Source organism: Peromyscus californicus, unplaced genomic scaffold (genome assembly GCF_007827085.1).
Source record: "Peromyscus californicus insignis strain IS unplaced genomic scaffold, ASM782708v3 Scaffold_2__1_contigs__length_46816999, whole genome shotgun sequence".
NCBI classification, from domain to species: Eukaryota; Metazoa; Chordata; class Mammalia; order Rodentia; family Cricetidae; genus Peromyscus; species Peromyscus californicus.
In genome coordinates, this window is record NW_026294540.1 from 18121978 (window position 1) to 18139801 (window position 17824).

Sequence of the window (17824 nt, forward strand, 5' to 3'; positions counted from 1 at the left end):
CTGAGAGAGCACTAACATAAAGATAGAAGCAGATAGAGGGTGACGTTTTAGGAGGGAGATTCTGGGGATCAAATCCAGGGCCTTGTACATGCTAGGTAAGTGTTCTACCACTGGGCCACACTCCAGCCCCAAGGCACTGTTTCTGAGAGCAAGGGACATCGAAGACCTCCAGCAAACTACAGAAGTCAGGGAATAGCCTCCTGCCTTGAAACTCTCAGTCGGGGTGGAGTCCAACAGCATTTTGACCTCAGAACTCCACCCTCCAGAGGTGAGAGGGAGTGGCGTGTCCAAAGCCTTGTGGCTGGACAGCTAGAAGAGACCTGGGAGGCAAAGAGCTGGCACACCCTTCAGGATGAGATGCTGAGGAGATGGTAATGGCGCCTTCGGGGATGGTATTCCCAACATGTAGGAAGCTCTTTGCTTCCCGGGCACACATGGTAGTATAATGTGCATATAGGTCAGGTACGAGAGAGAAGACATGGCTTTCTTTACACTTGAAAGGTACCTGTAGGGATTGTTTTTTTCATCCAGACTTTGGGTTGTTGCTCAAATTCTAGGCACATAGATCATGTCAGAATGTGTGTCTTAAGTTGTTGTGTTCTGTTTGGGCGTGTGTTTATACAGGTGCACCTGTTTGTATAGGTGCATATGTGTGTATATGGACACATACACTTGTGTGCGCGTGGGTGAGGAGGTCAGAGTTCAACTGTGGATGTCGTTACCCTCATGCTGTTCACCTTGTTATTTTTTATTATTTATTTTGTTATCTGAGTGTTTTGCCTGCATATATGAGCAGCATGTCCATGCCTTATGGGTACAGAGGCCAGAAGAGGGTATTGGATCCCCTGGAGCTAGAGCTATGGGAGGTTGTGAATCACCTTGTGGGTGCTGGGAACAAAACTTGGATCCTTTGCAAGAACAGCCTTAACCACTGAGCCATTGCTCCAGCCCCAACTTCATAATTTTAAAAAGTTTATTATTATTATTAGTAGTAGTAGTAGTATTAGTAGTAGTAGTAGTAGTAGAGTGTGTGCATGTGCGCATGTGTATGTATGCCATTGGAATGTGTATGGAGGTCAGAGGACTTCATGAAGAGTGTTCTCTCCTTCCACCTTCACGCAGGTTCCAAGTTTGAACTCAGGCCGTCAGGCTTGTGCAGCAAGCTCCTCTAGCTGCTGAGCCATCTTCCCAGCCCATATCCTGTTTTTGGAAACAGAGTCCCTCACTGCGACTTGGGGCTCACTGAGTAGGCCAGGCTGGCTGGCCACTGAGTCCCAGAGACCCATCGATCTCCACCTCCCAGCGCAGGGATCCATGCCCAGCTTTTTGATGTGGGTGTTGAGGATCAAGTTCAGGCTTTCTTTCTTGTGTGGTAAGTCCTTTACCACAGAGCCATCATCTTCTCAGCCCTTCCATGGTGCTCTTCAGGCGCTCTGTGTTTGCCTGGGAGATTCAGAAAAGAATAGTCTTCCTCACAGTAACACATCCTTTAGTAATTGTCCTAAAAACGCAGTTTCTTCCTCTGTCGTTTTCTCCATCTGGGGTGGAGATGGCTTCAAGAATCGTTTCTCTTGTAGGAAGATGTGGGCAGGTGGAAATGACGCTCTGTTCCAAGTCCACTCTGGGGGTCAAGGGTTTCTACGTTATCTGTTCCTCTATCCACACTGACTATGCCCTTTCTCATGCTGTAATGCATTTGTAAGGAACAGTAGAACCTGGATACTTTTAGGCAAAAGGGACTGGGTTTTAAATATTGCTCAACCTTTTCTTCTGCTGCTTCTTGTATTGCTTTTTGTGAAGCTTACGGCTATCCCCAAATGATTTTCTCTTTGTTAATCTCTGTCCCCAGATATAAGCGAGGTCTGTGAGAGGGGCATGTGTCTTGCCAGTGCCATTCCACTGCAGAGTAGTTGCTCCATAAATGGTTGGATGGCTAGCACTCATCAGTGTGCGTGCATCTCAGGGCTCTGCCATCTTTTCTCTATAAAGAACCATGTTGGGAACACAGTGAATAAAGTCTGAATCTCCACGTCAGCCTGTATGTGTGTTCCTGCATTGGGAACATCGGACATCGTTCTAAGTTGCTCTCCACGCTAATTTTTTGAGACAGGGTCTCTCGGTGAATCTGGGGCTCACAGATTCAGCTAGGCTAGCTAGCCAGTGAATTCCAGGGATCCCCCTGTCTCTGCCTCCACAGCACCGGGTTTACAGATACACAACACTGTGTTTAGCTTTTTATGTGGGTTCTGGAGATCTGGACCACCTCTCTCAAGGTCAATTTTTGAATACAGCTGTGTGTAAATACCTAGGAGACCCAAGGAGAGGACAGAATGCCCTCATTGCTCCAGCACACAGGGAGGCTGGGCCAAGTGCCTGCCTCTGAGGCTCCCATCTACCATCTGTCAGCAGGCTTTTAGGAGAGAATTACATGTGTGATTTATTTTCAAATCCTTTCAGGTCCTGAAGGAGAGACACTCAGCACACGGTACACTCTGTCATCGTGTGTCAACATCCCCTCGATGCCGGGAGCAGCATTACAGGATGTCAGGGTGTAATTGGATTGCACTGGATCCTTAATCTACATTTTCATTTACCAAAAGCCATAGCATTGGGAGAGCCATTTGCAACCGATGCTGGGGCCCTGGGAGCTGGGGGTGGGAGGGGGGTCAGCGTGCAGAAAGACAAAGGCCAGCCATAAAGCCGCAGAGTGCATGTTTTATATTTACAGTCAGTAAGTTTATAAATATATATTACATTCTTACAATCTACAATACATTCTACACGGGGAGGGATTTGAGAACAGGCATCTGCTGCAGTAGTCCAGGAAACGTCACACGGGTAAGGGCGGGAAGAAATCAGAAAGGAGGCAACTGAAAGCGAAGGATTATGGTGGTAAAGGGGTAAGAGTTTCATCGCCCACCCAAACAAGGGGAGTCCACTGGGAGACAGGAGCTGGGTGGCTTGCTGGCTGTCAGAACAACAGGATTAGCACCACAATCAGAGGGGAGAGGGCCCGAGGGGAAGGGGAGGTGGGACTCACAGTCCTCCAGGGAGATTCTCTGATAGGGTGGGGAATGAGAGTAAGAGGAGGAAGGGGGAGTATGGTAAGGAAAGAGACAAGGTAATAAAGATGGAAAGTAATGGGAAAGACAACGGAGAAATAGGTTCAGGGCAGACAGAAAGACCCAGAGAGAGGAGAAAAAAGTCGGAGAGAGCAGAATGATGAAGAGGAAATGATGGCAGTAGAAATACACAGAGAGACCAGCCTCCTTCACCCTTCAAGGCCATGGCTACTTTTCAGTCCTCCATCCTCACTTCACAGTGAGACCGGGATTGGGGTAGGGATCCCTTGATCATGCCTCCCCCTCCATCTTCAGAGGCTCAGCATCTGAGGGATCTTAGTGACATTGACCAATCATTGTGATTCTAAGTATTGGTAATCCTTTCAGGGCTGACTTTGGGTCCAAGTGCTTACAACACATATGCACCCACAGACATACGCATATTCTCAACATAGACACATATACCTCCTATATGCACACATGTACACACAGTTGCAGATGCAGGTGCACGCGCGCGCGTGCACACACCCACACACACATACACACCCCTACACATACCCTTTATCTCTCTCATGCTGTCCAAGCGTGCATAAGCCCACCTTCCCTACACTCACCTCCTACAGCTCAGAATGGTCCACTCACTTTGAATAAATGGATTTGTCTTAATACCTTGATGGCAAATTCTTGGACAGGAGGGAGACCCACTCCCCAAACAGCCCTCTATGGTTTCTAGGAAAGCAGGGGGTGGGGTGGGGAATTCACCCCAAGTCCTGCTTACACTCTGGAGTCCAGCCTCTTCAGAGGGATGTCTGTCCCTGGGACCTCCTCTATGGAATGCCACCTGAAGTTGACACAATGCCCAGGGGAAAGAGGGGCAGGGAGAAAATTTACCCTCCCTTCCTCACTCGTAAATAACCAATGGCTGCAGTATGGGAGTCAGTGGCGTGGAGAGATCAAGTTCAAATGTGGTGAACTTGATAAAGGAGCCATGTGGTTTGTGCCCAGTGTCCTACAGGCAGGAGGCTTCTCTGAGTTGCTCTAATGATGTGTGTGTGTGTGTGTGTGTGTGTGTGTGTGTGTGTGTGTGTGTGTGTGTGTTTCTTGGCACGTAGTTACAAAGATATTTGTGGGCTACTCAGTTCCTTTTTGCCCTGCCAATCTCTGCCTTGGCCTGTTGATAATCCCTGGCCAACTTTGAGCCCATCTTTGGGAAATACCAGTTCACTACCCTGCTTCCTGCAGCCAACTTCAGCACTAGGCTCTGCCTGTGAGCACACTCATAGCCAGCCCCACTGTGCCACTCAGGTGGCGTGCTTCTTCCCACTGATCCACGCATGCTCACTCCGAGCCTTGCTTTTTTTTTTTTTTAAATTTTTATTGTCATGGTCTGAAATACTGACTCTCAGAGCAGCGTGGATCTCCCCAAAAACCAAATCGCTTAGATGAAAAGGGGGAGAGAGTTCTTCCCTGCGAACCCTGCAACACGCCTCTTTGTTCCAGGTGTGAAAACACTTTGCCATGCACAGTAAACCTCTCAGGTCGCACCGAAACATTGTGCGCCATGGCATAGGCATGGGTGCCGACTCTGGGCCTCCCCGGCTAAGCGGGGATCATTTCCCAAGGCTCCATAGACAGTGTCACCCTTATGGTGTCCTCTTGTCTCATTTCCCCCTGGGCTGCATGTGTACTCTCCATACCCGGGCGGGTTAAAGGCTGAAAGGTAAGAATAACATTGGAGTCTGTGTTACACATGCTCGTGTAGCCTCTCCATGCAACCGTGAGGTTCAGGGCACTCCCCGGGGTCCAGGGCCTGGCAGACCCACTTAATGTCATCCTCATTACTCAACACCATGGTGTTCCCAGCAGAACACCCGTCATCTGAGGAGATGGCAGAGAATGTGGAAAATGTCACTCTTTTCCTTTTGGAGGTAGGGGATGTGGGGGGTTCGCTTTTCTGTTCCTTCCCATCTGTGAGCATGGCTCCTGCCGACCTGAACAGCTGTCCATTGATGCTGCTCTGGGAATTGGAGCTGAGGAGGAGTTTGCTCTCCTCAAAGTCCAGACCCCTGTCAATGGCAGTGATCTGCTCCTCTTGGGAAGAGGCGAAGTTCATGTGGTTCCCCAACAGCTCTGTCCGGTTGCTCAGCCCAACCCAGTCATGAGAGTGACTCAGACCTTCTTGCTCAGCGAAAGGAACCTGTTTGTGCCTGTACTTCAGGGCAAAGGTCACACAATTAATTAAGAACACCAAGATAGCCAGGCAGAAGACCCCCAGCAAAGCATACATCCCAATTTCCAGGTCACTCAAGCCCTTGGCTGCCTGATCTGGGTCATGCTCCTCAGAGCCTGTGTTGCTCCTGGGGAGGTCCACCTGGTCTGGGAAGCTGGTGAGGTCTGTGGCCATGGTCTGTGAGAGGATGATGTCATCTAACAGGCTTTCCTGGCCTTCCTTCTTCTGGAACGTCGGCCTCTTGGTTGTACTGCCCCATCCCTCCATGAGCCCCATGGATGAGCTGCTGTAGTACGGCCCTTCGGGGCTTCCCCATTCCTGCATAGGCTTTTTGGATCTCCTCTCATTGATATTCTCCACATGAAGTCCGGCCCCAAGGTGTCCGCTCTCACTGCTGTTGGGGTTCCCATCATTCTGTCCAAATTTCACCTTGATGTTGGCTGTTCCCACCGCCAGCACACTCTTCCGCTTAGATTTCTGGCAAGATTCGCTGATCAACATCTCCACCTTCACCAGAGCCCCCTGCCCTTCGTTTTCTGCAGCGATGATAGGCCACTTGAATTTGGGGTCCTGGAGAATGGAGACAACCTTCTCATCTAAGGATGTGGCCATCAGGGAGAAATCCTTCTCATCGTAAATGTCCAGCGGTGTGACAGAACCATCACTGAACTGCACCCAACAGCTGATGGCCGCTTCCTGTGGAAGAACAGAAGTGGGTCAACATGCATCAAGAGGCAAGCCGGCACAGGGGATGAACTTTTCTTGGGGCTTCAAGGAAAATCAGACAATGTAGAGAAAGCCCTGAGCAGCTCTACCATAGAACGTGGAGGGATGTGAATTCCTATAAAGAACCAAGAGGGGGCGGGCAAATGGGACCAGATTAAGCCTTCCAAAATAAGATTGGCTTTTGAGGTTGGGGACATAGCTCAGCTGGTAGAGTGCTTGCCTAGAGAGTGTGAAGCCTTGGGCTCCATCCCTAACACCACATTAACCCAGGTACAGTGGCACACAACTCTAATCTCAGCACTCGGGAAACGGAGGCAGTAGAATAGGAATTCTAGGTCATCCTTGACTATGTAATAAGTTCTGAGGCATCCCTGTCTTGCAAAAAAAATTAAGATTGACTTATTTTCTGATCTGTTAGCAGACAAACCGATTCAGAGCCTCCCCATGATCTACTCCTGCACAATTTTAAACGGCTTATCAAACAGTATGGCTGGTGAGCGGGCTCCTTCACAAGGGTCACAGGTGTAAATTAAATGTGGTACCCTGCCATCTGACACCATCTTAGCATCCAGTCACATTATCACACATAACACAGATTGAGGACATTGATCTAGACAGAAAGAGAAACCCCTCAGGGTCACTGAAGGGTGTGATGTCACTGGCTCGACCTTCTCCGGGGTACAGCTGGCTTGTGCTCACCTGGAGACAAAGCCTTGGATGAAGGTAGCTGTGAAAATGGCTAGAGATTGTAGGAGACTTTGCCTCTATTTCCCCCACCCTTCATTTCAACCAATGGGAAGAAACTTGGGGACACAAAGGCCGTCTACAGCCGAGGTCCCTGTGTGTCTCCATCTCTTGCCTTGTGCATTTTGTGTTCAGACATCTTCATCCATTCATGGCATGAGCCAGTGGCTTCATTGATGTCTTCATTGCTCATTGATATCTTCATTGCTCATTGATGTCTTCATTTTAACTAAGGCCTTTGATCTTGGCTATGTCCGTGGATGGGCACTCCCCCTGCTTTCTTCCTCATCCAGTTCTCTGGAAAGCCTATTCCACCCCAAGCCCTGTCTCTATTTCCCAGGACCTGCAAGTTCAAGCCCAGCCTGGGCAACAGTTCCTAGAGACCCATGCATTACCTGCTGGCCTCAGTTAGTTAAAAAGGAGACTGCCATGACAGCCCTGAAGCTGAGCATCACTGAGTGGGGTCATGCCCCTCCCCCTTTCTCTTGAGAAGAAAGACTCAGATTGTAGCACAAAAGATGAATGGAAGGAACTTATGTAAAATGAGGTATTTAGGCCCCCTTGGGGGACACCATGGTAGCTCACAAATAAGCAAAGATATGAGTGTGGGTAATTATGTAAGATTTTAAAAAATGACAAGATCTCAGGGAAGCAAGCATGGGAGCCAGATGATCTGGGTCTCCCAGCCAGGATCTGAGAGTTCCTTTGTCCTCTACCCACTTCCCTAGGATTGACTGGGATTCTTCCTTTCCCCCATCCTAACAGCCCTCACTAGTGACTGAAGTAAACGTTTCCTGGGTGATGTTTACTCCGGAAGAAACAAAGCAAGACCCTCAAAGGTGGTGGGTGGCTTCCACACCTTCTTTTGTTAGATGTTGGCTTAAACCAGCCCCTCCGTGGGAAATGGGCCAGGATGCAGTGCAAAAGCCACAGGACCCAGCACTGATCCGCCAGCTCGCTCTGTTGTGTCAGGAGATCTCAGTAGGGGACGCATATGGACCGGACAACTGGCTTTTTGAAGTCGTCAGGTCATCCCCAAGCTGCACAAGGGGACTGAGGGCCATGCAACCTACCCCAGAGCTACCCTTAGGGGGGCAGGTGACACTCTGCATGTCAGGGATGGATTAGCTCTATTCTGGCTGTGTCTTATCACATTTTAAATTCTTAACTGGCTGTGGTCTGATTTTATCATCCACTGAGCTAGGAGGAAAGCTCATCTCTCTCCCTTCCTATCTGTACATTGCAGGCTGCTGTCCATCCTTCTAGACAAAAGGAGGCTTGATTTTTTGCCAAGAACTCATATCTGTTACTAGGAACATCAGCTCTCCAATGTTTTCTAACCCCAAATCCTCCACATAAGACTGTGCTATCAGGACTCAATGACTGGCTAGCACCTGAGAGGGGAATTTGAGGTGCAGGTCCAGCTGGAAGACAGAAGGCTGGAGGTAGTGAGTTGGACTCTGTCAGTCTCTGCAGATGCTTGGTGCTGTGAGGGAGGCTGGGTCTGGCAACTCTCCCTGCTGTGGTGGAAGAAGGGTTTCTGATGGATAGGGAAGCTTCCAGAAAAGTCTTTCTGTGGGTTGGACGAGGATGATCCCATGCAGAGAGAACTGATTGCTGTCCTTTGCTGCAAAGTTCATCTCCTCCTCCATGTTCCATCTAAGAAATCATGTTTGTTAACATCTGAAGAGGAGTAAGCATATTCTATCTGCAGATCTACAGTGCACAAACCACTGAGTGGCATGCACACACGTGCGTGCGCACACACACACACACACACACACACACACACACACACACACCACACCATACAACTGCATGCATCAGAGTATATTCACACACACAATGCCCATGCAACACAAGCAATACACATTATATACACATCCATACACAGAGTACACAGCACACATGCAGACACATACACAAACATGGACACAACGCAGGATACATGAACAAGATCCACCCAACACACAGTATGCTCACACAGGCACATAGACATACACATAAGTACACGTACAACACAAACATGTACACAGCAGACAATACAATACACAAGATCCATATAGACCCACATGCAGACACATATATGAGCACATAGAAGACACACAGCTTGGCACATCTGCAAATGTGTCCTATATTGGTTGAACTTTTGTCAACCTGACACAAACCAGAGTCATCTGGGAAGAGGACACTTCAATTGAGACGACGCCTCCATCAGATACACTTCTAGGCAAGTCTAAAGGGCATTTTCTTTAACATCTTGTTTTGTTTTTCAAGACAGGGTTTCTCTGTGTAGTTTTGGTGCCTATCCTGGATCTCGCTCTGTAGACCAGGCTGGCCTCAAACTCACAGAGGTCCACGTGGCTCTGCCTCTCAAGTGCTGGGATTAAAGGTGTGTGCCACCACCACCTGGCTTAAAGGACATTTTCTTGGTTAATGATTGATGTAGGATAGTCTAGCTCACTGTGGGTGGTGCCACCTCTGGGAGGTGGTCCTCAATGGCCAGAAAAGCAGAATTCCTCCATGGCCTCTGCTTTAGTTCCTGCCTTGAATTCCTGCCCTGGCTTTCCTCAATGATGGACTGTGCACTGTCAATCAAATGAACCCTTCCCTATGCAAGCTGCTTTTATATCTAGTGTGGTTCACAGCAAAAGAGACCTAAGACACGTCCATACACATAACATGAATGCATAATGCAGCCTATTAGTACACTGGATTCAAATAAAGAGAAAAGGGCAATATGACCTCATGTCAGTTCCCTTCTTCTGCCTGAGCAATAAGGAGAGGCAGTATATGCTCTACGTCAGCTTCCAAACCTGCTGGGACCTGGCTGCAGGCTGTGGTAATTCTCAGTCTGCCCATACCTCCACCTCCCTCCCACTGCTTGGTGAGGCCAGCATGCCAGTCAGGGAGGGCTATTTGGACAGGAGGAGAGTGTGACCCGCCCAGGTCCCCACCCCAGCATGCTTGAGTGTGGAGGACAGGGGAGCATCCTTTTGGTGCCTCTACTCTGAGTGGCTGATGGTCACCTGTTGTAGTGTTCTGCCATCTATTTCAGGGAGCTAGAAGGCAAGAGGCTTGGCAATCACCTGTTAGCAGCTCCTTTGCAGTCAAGAAACACAGGTCATGTGATGTTCGTTTGGAGTATGTGAATCTCCTGGTAAGAGTTGCCATTTGCCATGGGGTTCTCACGATGGGACACTCACCTGGTGTGAAGTCTACTTAATGTGTGACCACTCCAGTGTATGCTGACCTCACCTGGGGACCTGGGTGGGTCACACTCTCCTCATGTCCAAATGTTGACCTCAGCTGGTATATGGTGACCTCACCTGGTGCCTGTTGACCTCACCTGGTGCCTGTTGACCTCACCTGGTGTATGGTGACCTCACCTGGTGTGTGCTGACCTCACCTGGTGCCTGTTGACCTCAGGTGGTGTATGGTGACCTCACCTAGTTGTGCTGACATCACCTGGTGCCTGTTGACCTCAGCTGGTGCATGTTGACCTCAGCTGGTGCATGTTGACCTCGGCTGGTATATGGTGACCTCACCTAGTTGTACTGACATCACCTGGTGCATGTTGACCTCAGCTGGTGTACAGTGACCTCACCTGGAGCAAGTCTCAGCTCTTGTGTGTCCGGAGTTCTACCCCCTTACCTGTTTGGGCCTCTGCAGAAGTTCCTGAGCCACCGCAGTGGCAAAAATGGCTCTGTTGCTCCCGGGGCTGAGCTGCAGGGACAGTGAAAGGCCCGTGACCAGCTGGACCCCGAGGTCTGTGATGGTGACCTTTTCATCCAGCACAGTGATGGTCTTTTCGGCAAGGATGGCATCCGACAGAGGGGACAGGATCTGAAGGACAGAAGAACATGACAAGGGGGAGGCTTTCTCTCTGGTTACAGCACTTCATCCACCACCTGTCATGTGTGAGGGCATGCAGGGCAATGGGAGGAAAGGAGCCCGCATGAGCCCATCGGAGCAGAAGCAGGCTTCCTCTAAGACTAAGCTTTGATCATGGGAATGCAATGGTGTGATGTACTTCTACACAACAACATGGAGCAGATACTAGGGGTGTGCAGAGGGACACCCACAGACCAACTCTGATTGTCACTGTGACCCACTCTTTTTTTTTTTTTTTGAGACAGGGTTTCTCTGTGTAGTTTTGGTGCCTGTCCTGGATCTCTCTCTGTAGACCAGGCTGGCCTCAAACTCACAGAGATCTGCCTGGCTCTGCCTCCTGAGTGCTGGGATTAAAGGCATGTGCCACTGCTGCCCAGCTCACTGTGACCCACTCTTATCCTTAAGAGGAATTAATGTCATTGTCCTTTTGAATGTGGTGATTCTTGTATACACCATGGACCATTTCTGCTATTACCAGTGCACCTTTATTTAAAATCATTCAACTTCCAAAAAGCCTCCCCATGCCCCAGAGAACCATGACTTGACACTCTGTGTATTTACTTCTGTTTCACATGGGAAAGCCAGCATGTAACTATAAAGTAGGGCTTCTTGGGGCTGGAGAAATGGCTCAGCAGTTAAGAGTGATAGCTTCTCTTATGGAGGACCTGGATTCAACTCCCAACACCCACATGGTAGATTACAACCATCTATAACTCCAGTTTCTGGCCCCTGTGGTCGCCAGGTATGTATGTGGTGCACAGACATGAATACAGGGAAAATATTCATACACATAAAAATAAATAATATCTAAAAAAATGTAAGACTTCCTGATTCAAATACTATCTAATCTATCTCCTGTCCTGGGATGTTCAGTTCCATAATTTGACTTTTTTTCCCAACAAGATCTCACTGTCTAACTCTAGCTGGCTCAGAACTTGCTATATAGATCTCACAGAGATCTGCCTCTACTTCCCTGAGTTCTGGGGTTAAAGGCTTTCACCAGCACATCAGGCTTTGTCTTGCCTCCCATGACACCCACCCATACCCACCCGGACCCCGCTTCTGAGTCCAGCCTGGTGTTGATGTTCCAATCTCAATTTCCTCTGCACACTGCTAAGGACCAGGGAACATGATTTTCCCTAGCCACAGTCCAGCTTTTGAAGGACGAAGAGCTGGTTTCCTCCACTTTCTGTGCATCCTCAGACCTCTGGGTGAATTAGGTCTGCATCCCGTCCACCTGCTCTTTTGACCTTCGAGTTGCAGGGCAGCATTTCGACAAACCAATTTTTACAGGCTCAAGTACCATCCAACCATCACCTTTGGTTTATCTGTTTGTGGCCATTCAAATGGCAGGGGGCATGAGATGACAGTCCCCAGAAGGAAGTGAATGGACAATTTCATCACTCAGGAACTCAGTGGACCTGAGTGAAATGGTCTCAGGACTGGATACCCTGCTGTGACAGTTCCTTGGCTTTTATAAAAAAATTTTCAGGCTGGGTGGTGGTGGCACACGCCTTTAATCCCAGCACTTGGGAGGCAGAGTCAGGTGGATCTCTGTGAGTTCGAGGCCAGCCTGGTCTACAGAGAGAGATCCAGGACAGGCACCAAAACTACACAGAGAAACCCTGACTCAAAAAAATTTTTTTAAATTTATTATTATATTATTAGTTATCATTATTATTATTGTGTATATATAGGTCAGGGGACAACTCTTAGGAGTAGTGATGACTCTATTATTAATTCTGTTTTAATTTTTCATTTTAAACAATTTTGGGGGATTATAATATAATTACATCATTTCTCCCATCCCTTTCCTCCCTCCAAACGCTTCTATGTTGCTTCCCCTGATTTACTAGGGTGGCAGGTTCAAGCGACCATGGCCAGTATGGAAGAGCTGGCCAGGCCCGTGACCCAGGCAGGGTGAACTTCTCTCTAGGGTTTTGCTTCTCAAGCTGGTAAGACCTGCCATGGCTTAAGGGGCATGATCAAGAAGAGGCGGAGCCTTGTGTCTCCACATATTGTGTTAGGGTTTTGCTTCTCAAGATAAGACCTGCCATTGCTTAGGAGACATGACCAAAAAGAGGTGGAACCCTGTGTGTCTCATGTATCATGAGACAGGTTTCAGGATCCTTGTTGTATATCACACTCAAACTGTGTACATCTGTTTGGAACAATGGCAGACAGCTGAGTGTCCACCTGCCAGAGCAATGGAATAGAAAGCCCCGCCCAACTCTGCAGATGCCTCACCTGGATGGTGGTCATGCCCAGCTCCTGGCCAATCAGGATCTGCCCTCCTTGCAGTTTGGCAATCCTGGGCTCCTCCACCTGCATGAAGTCAGTTATCAGCTCCGTGATATCCACTTGCCAGTCAGAGCCCAGCAGGTAGGCCAGGTGTCCCCCGGGATCAGGTGCCTCGGCCACAAACTGGGTCAAGACTCGCACCATGGCATGCTGGTACTGGAGGGTGCAGCCTCGGCCTCTCTTCTCATCATCATCTTCCTCCTCACTGTCTCGAGCTGGCCTGTCAAAAGATATTTATTTGTTGTGGCAACTGTCGGGGACTCCATGAGTCTACTTCTAAAGAGTCCAGCTTGCTTAGGGCTCAGGCACACACAGGAGATTCAGGGTGTTTAACCACTGGTGCGACAAGAGTTCTAATCGGACAGACTGGAGAGGTATGACAGGTGGTTAAGATCTCCCCAAAGACCCCCCACTTCCTGGCATTTACTCTGTACTACCTTCTCTCATCAAGTGAAGAATGGGTTTTATGACTCTATTCAAAAGTGATTGGACAGTCCTTCCCTTAATAAACATTTTCTCTTAACCTATATTAACAATGTATAATAATGGGTTTCATTATGACGTTTTCATAAATGTCCATGATGTATTTTGGTCATATTCATCCCCATTGTTTTCCTCTCTCATCCCCTCCCACTCTTGCTGATGCCCTTCCTTTTACTAACCAGCCCCTTCTACTTTTGTGTCTTTTGTTGTTTTGGGGGGTGGACCAAGGAGTTTCACTAGGATTGCTTACAGGGACAAATGTGAGAAGCTATGTATCACTTTTACATTTACCTGTGGCTGAACCACTGAAGACCATGCCTCTCTCTTTCCAGCAACCATTACCTGCCAATAGATATCAAGGGTCAAAGGCTCCTTGAAGATGTACACTCAAGTAACGGTTGCTGGGTGGGAGAGTTCACAAGACCTTTTTGTTTGTTCCTTAATACAAGGTCCCACTATGTAGGCCAGGTGACAACTCTCCTGCCTCAGCTTCCTAGGATGCATTCTATCATGCCTGGCTACATGATTGGGTTTAAAGACAGTGACATCAGCCGGGTGGTGGTGGTGCATGCCTGTAATCCCAGCACTCTGGAGGCAGAGGCAGGTGGATCTCTGTGAGTTCGAGACCAGCCTGGTCTACAGAGCTAATCCAAGACAGGCTCTAAAGCTACAGAGAAACCCTGTCTCAAAAAACCAAAAAAAAAAAAAAAAAAAGACAGTAACATCAATGTAGTTTGTATTCTATGGTTTCTGTCACTGGCTCTCTCTGATGAAGCAAGATGCTGTGTTCTGAGCTGCCCTATGGAGACACCCATCTGGCAGGTCCCTTGTCTACTTACTGTTCAGTAGCTAGTAAGGAGCTGAGCCCTATGGACAATGCCTGAGTGAGCCTTCTCTGCAGGAGCCTCCAGATGGGGTGCCAGCCTCACTGGTAGACCTCAGCTTTCAGGACCTGGCTGCTCCTGCACAGACTCTGAGAGACTGTGCATATAGTTCTTCAAGCCATACTGAATTTTAGATTAAGGTCCTGCATCATACAGTGTTCTGATTTCCTTTCTGTTGCATTGATAAAATACTCTGACCAAAAGCAACTTGGAGTAGGGAGGGTTTATTTGGCTCACACTTCCAGGTCAGAATCCATCATTGAGGGAAGTTGGGGCAGGAACTCAAGCAAGAACTTGAAGATAAGAACCATGAAGGATGCTGTCTTTTGACTTTATGATTTATGTTTATCTAGCTTTCTTATACAGCCCACAATCACTTTTCTAGTAGATGGCGCTGCCCAGAGTGAATTGGGCCCCCCTGCATCAATTAATAATTAAGACAATTCTCTACAAACATTCACATAGACCAATCTGATCTAGACAATTCCTCAATAGAGATATTCTGCTAGGATGACTCTTGGCTGTGTCAAGTTAATAATTTAGGACAACCAGGGCATACAGTAATATGTAGTTAATAAGACAGAGTTGTGACGACTGGCAAAGTCCTCTAAGCCAGCATCCAGAAGAGGTGAGTGTTTACCTTGAGCTTAGTGAGATGCCATAATCAAGGCAGACAGGGACAGATGGCTTCAAACAGACAGATGTTAGCTGTTCCCTCACTGTCTGATACCTTGTATACAGTGGCCCCTTCCTGCCATCATCTCAGCCTCCATTCACATATCAGCTGTCCGCTTCTCAGAGAGCTCATAGCCCTATGCGAGTCTATCAGCTTTGGTGGCATTGAGATGAACATGCACCAGACCTGGTTAATTCTCTGCCTGCATCATCATTATCATCATCATCATCATCATCATCATCAGCAGCAGCAGCAGCAACAACAACAACAACATCCACTCACCATCTATGCCAGCCCCTAGAAACCCAGTTCTCCAAATAAATATCTCCAAGAAGCATCTTCCCACTGTCCATGGCACCAACTTCCTCTTCAAGCTATATCCTCCCATTGACAACCAATTCCCCACCCTCCGCTACATCACAGCCCGTGGAAGTCTTTCCTTGTCTGATGGCACGTGCTCACTTACTCGGACATTTGAAACGTCTCCAGTGCATGCACGTGTATGCATGGAGGTCCCTGCAGTGACGGTCAGAAAAGAGAGGCTGAACTTCTGTGACTTTACCTCTCTGGCCCTCACCTGGATTTCTGATGGATGACAGGAGGCTTAGCTCTCTACCAAACTCCACCCAAGTGTGCAACAGGTACATTAAGTCAGACAAGCTTCAGACTTCTCACCAGGGCCGAGTGCTCAGAGCTCCTGTCCTGGGTTGTGGAGTGGCGTCTGTTGCTTCTTCCTAAAGTCAGTCAGTTTTCTTCTGATCCCAAACCTCATCCATGTGACTTCCCCCTCTCCCCCCAAGCTCATCTTTCTCTAGCTGGAGTCTTGTGGCTGGAGTCCAGCTGCTCACAAGGCAGGTTCTAGGCACTTAGTTCCAGTAAATCACCAAGTGAAACCTTGTATCTACTCTTTCTCTTGCCTACACAGGTAGTTAGTTACCTACATGTTTCCTTCTTCAGCCTCAGCACAATGGACATGACTTTCTGCTCTGGATGCCCAATACACAACACACACACACACACACACACACACACACACACACACACACACACACACACACACGATACATACAAGCTCATACCCACCTACCTTTTGTTGGAGACAACAGGGACTCTCCAGCCCTTGATCTGGTTCAGCTCCATGTCTGAGACCTCAATCTGCAGGGGCAGCCGTGGCACCCACACTGTCATCTCCAGGGGGCTGCTCAGGTGCTGGTAGGTGAAGCTGACTACCACATTCACCTTGCCCTTCATTTCCTTCCCATTGACAAAGACGTAGTCACATCTGTCAGAAACCTGGTTGGGAGGAGGGAGAGAAGCAGGGAGGTGGGAGGTGAGCATCATCACAATCCACAGACCAGGGAACAGGGCAGTGGCCATGTTTGGGACTCATCATTGTGAAGTAGAGCAGGCAGGCACAGGCAGTTGCTTTGAATGAAACACCTGATGACAGATCAGATCCTGCTGGGGATTCTGCAGATGGGACTAAGGGTCTTTGATAAGCTGTTTTGGTAAGTAAAGTTGTACACATTTGTCTGTTTTTCTATTGTTGTGGTATGCATTTGTGTTTGTATGCATGTGTGTGTACATGCATGTGCACGTGGAAACCGAGGTTGATGCTGGGAATCGGCCTTGATCCACCTTCCACCTTATTCATTAAGGCAGGGGCTCTTAATCAAATCCAGAGCTCACCTATATGGCTATTCTCGCTAGGCAGCTTGCTTTGGGTAGCCCTTGTGTCTGCCCTCCAAGGCTGGGATCACAGACAGGCTGCCATGCCCACCTGGTATTTATTTGAATTCTGGAGATCCAAACTCAGGTCCTCAGACTCTCAGGACAAACATTTTTAACTCCTGAGCCATCTCTGTAGCCGCAAAGTGAAGGATCTTGATTGATGGAGATTAGCCCTGATTATTTGGGTTCTTCCTGGGTGTGTTCCAGCTGTCCTTTTGAGAGGGACACTGGTAATTTACAGGAAGGAAGCAGATACTGTGGCCATGGGGGCAGGAAGCTGTGCTGCCAGCATGCAGGTCAGGGAGGGTTGGGAATGGGGAAAGTCAGATTGGAAGCTGAAGAATCCCAGACTGATTCCTGATTCCAGATTCCAGACCCTTGACCTGCAGAACCACAAGGGAATAAACACATTCTTCCAAAAGACCGCTGGTTTGTGGTTCACTGGTTTCAATAGAGAGTGGACCCACAGTGGAATAGAAGGATAGACTTTGGGGAAAGAATGAGTCCCCTCACCTGTGCCTTGCTTGTCCACACAGGGAGAGGAAGCCAGGTGTGAAGGACCTCTATTCACTGACCACCATATACAATACAGGTCAGGGATGCCTGCTGAGCTCACCCAAAGTATCATCTCAGCCTCAGGACCACACAGGAGGCAGGCACCATTATCAGCAGCATTTCACATATGACGAACCCAAGGCCAAGGGACACGGATGACTCTAGCCACCCCAGGACCATGTTGAAGAGTAAGAAGAGACAGGGCTCGCTGTCCCTCTGTCTGCCCCGCCCCCTCCCAGGTGCCATTTCAGCCCCAGGGTTCTTACTTTCCACCTTAAAGGACGGAAAGCCTACTTTTAACACTTAAAGGGGTGTGAAAGAAAGCAGACCAAAATGAGTAGGTTGTGCAAAGATCACAAAGGCCCCTCCAGGGAAAGCGCTTTTGTCCGCTTTAGAGACAGCGCGGATGCAGGATGCACAGGACAGGCTATTGTGAGGCTCAGCCTGGGTGGGGAGGCCGATCGATAAGCGCGAAGAGAAATGGGCACCCAGCTCCACTGAAGACGACTTTGTCATCTTCAATGTCTGCCAATAGCAA

The 17824-nt window shown here is 48.6% G+C and overlaps 1 protein-coding gene across 1 annotated transcript in view; it reads right to left on the reverse strand.

The window, feature by feature from the left end:
- Positions 1 to 2695: 2695 nt before the first annotated feature.
- Positions 2696 to 17824, reverse strand: part of Tmem132d (transmembrane protein 132D) — a 623079-nt gene continuing 607950 nt past the window's right edge. The window contains exons 6-9 of the mRNA XM_052755497.1: positions 16088 to 16293; positions 12904 to 13177; positions 10417 to 10608; positions 2696 to 5988 (exon numbers count right to left, since the gene is read on the reverse strand). Of these exons, the coding sequence (XP_052611457.1) occupies positions 4807 to 5988; positions 10417 to 10608; positions 12904 to 13177; positions 16088 to 16293 (1854 nt within the window). The 3' untranslated portion in view covers positions 2696 to 4806. The remainder of the gene's footprint in view (positions 5989 to 10416; positions 10609 to 12903; positions 13178 to 16087; positions 16294 to 17824) is intronic.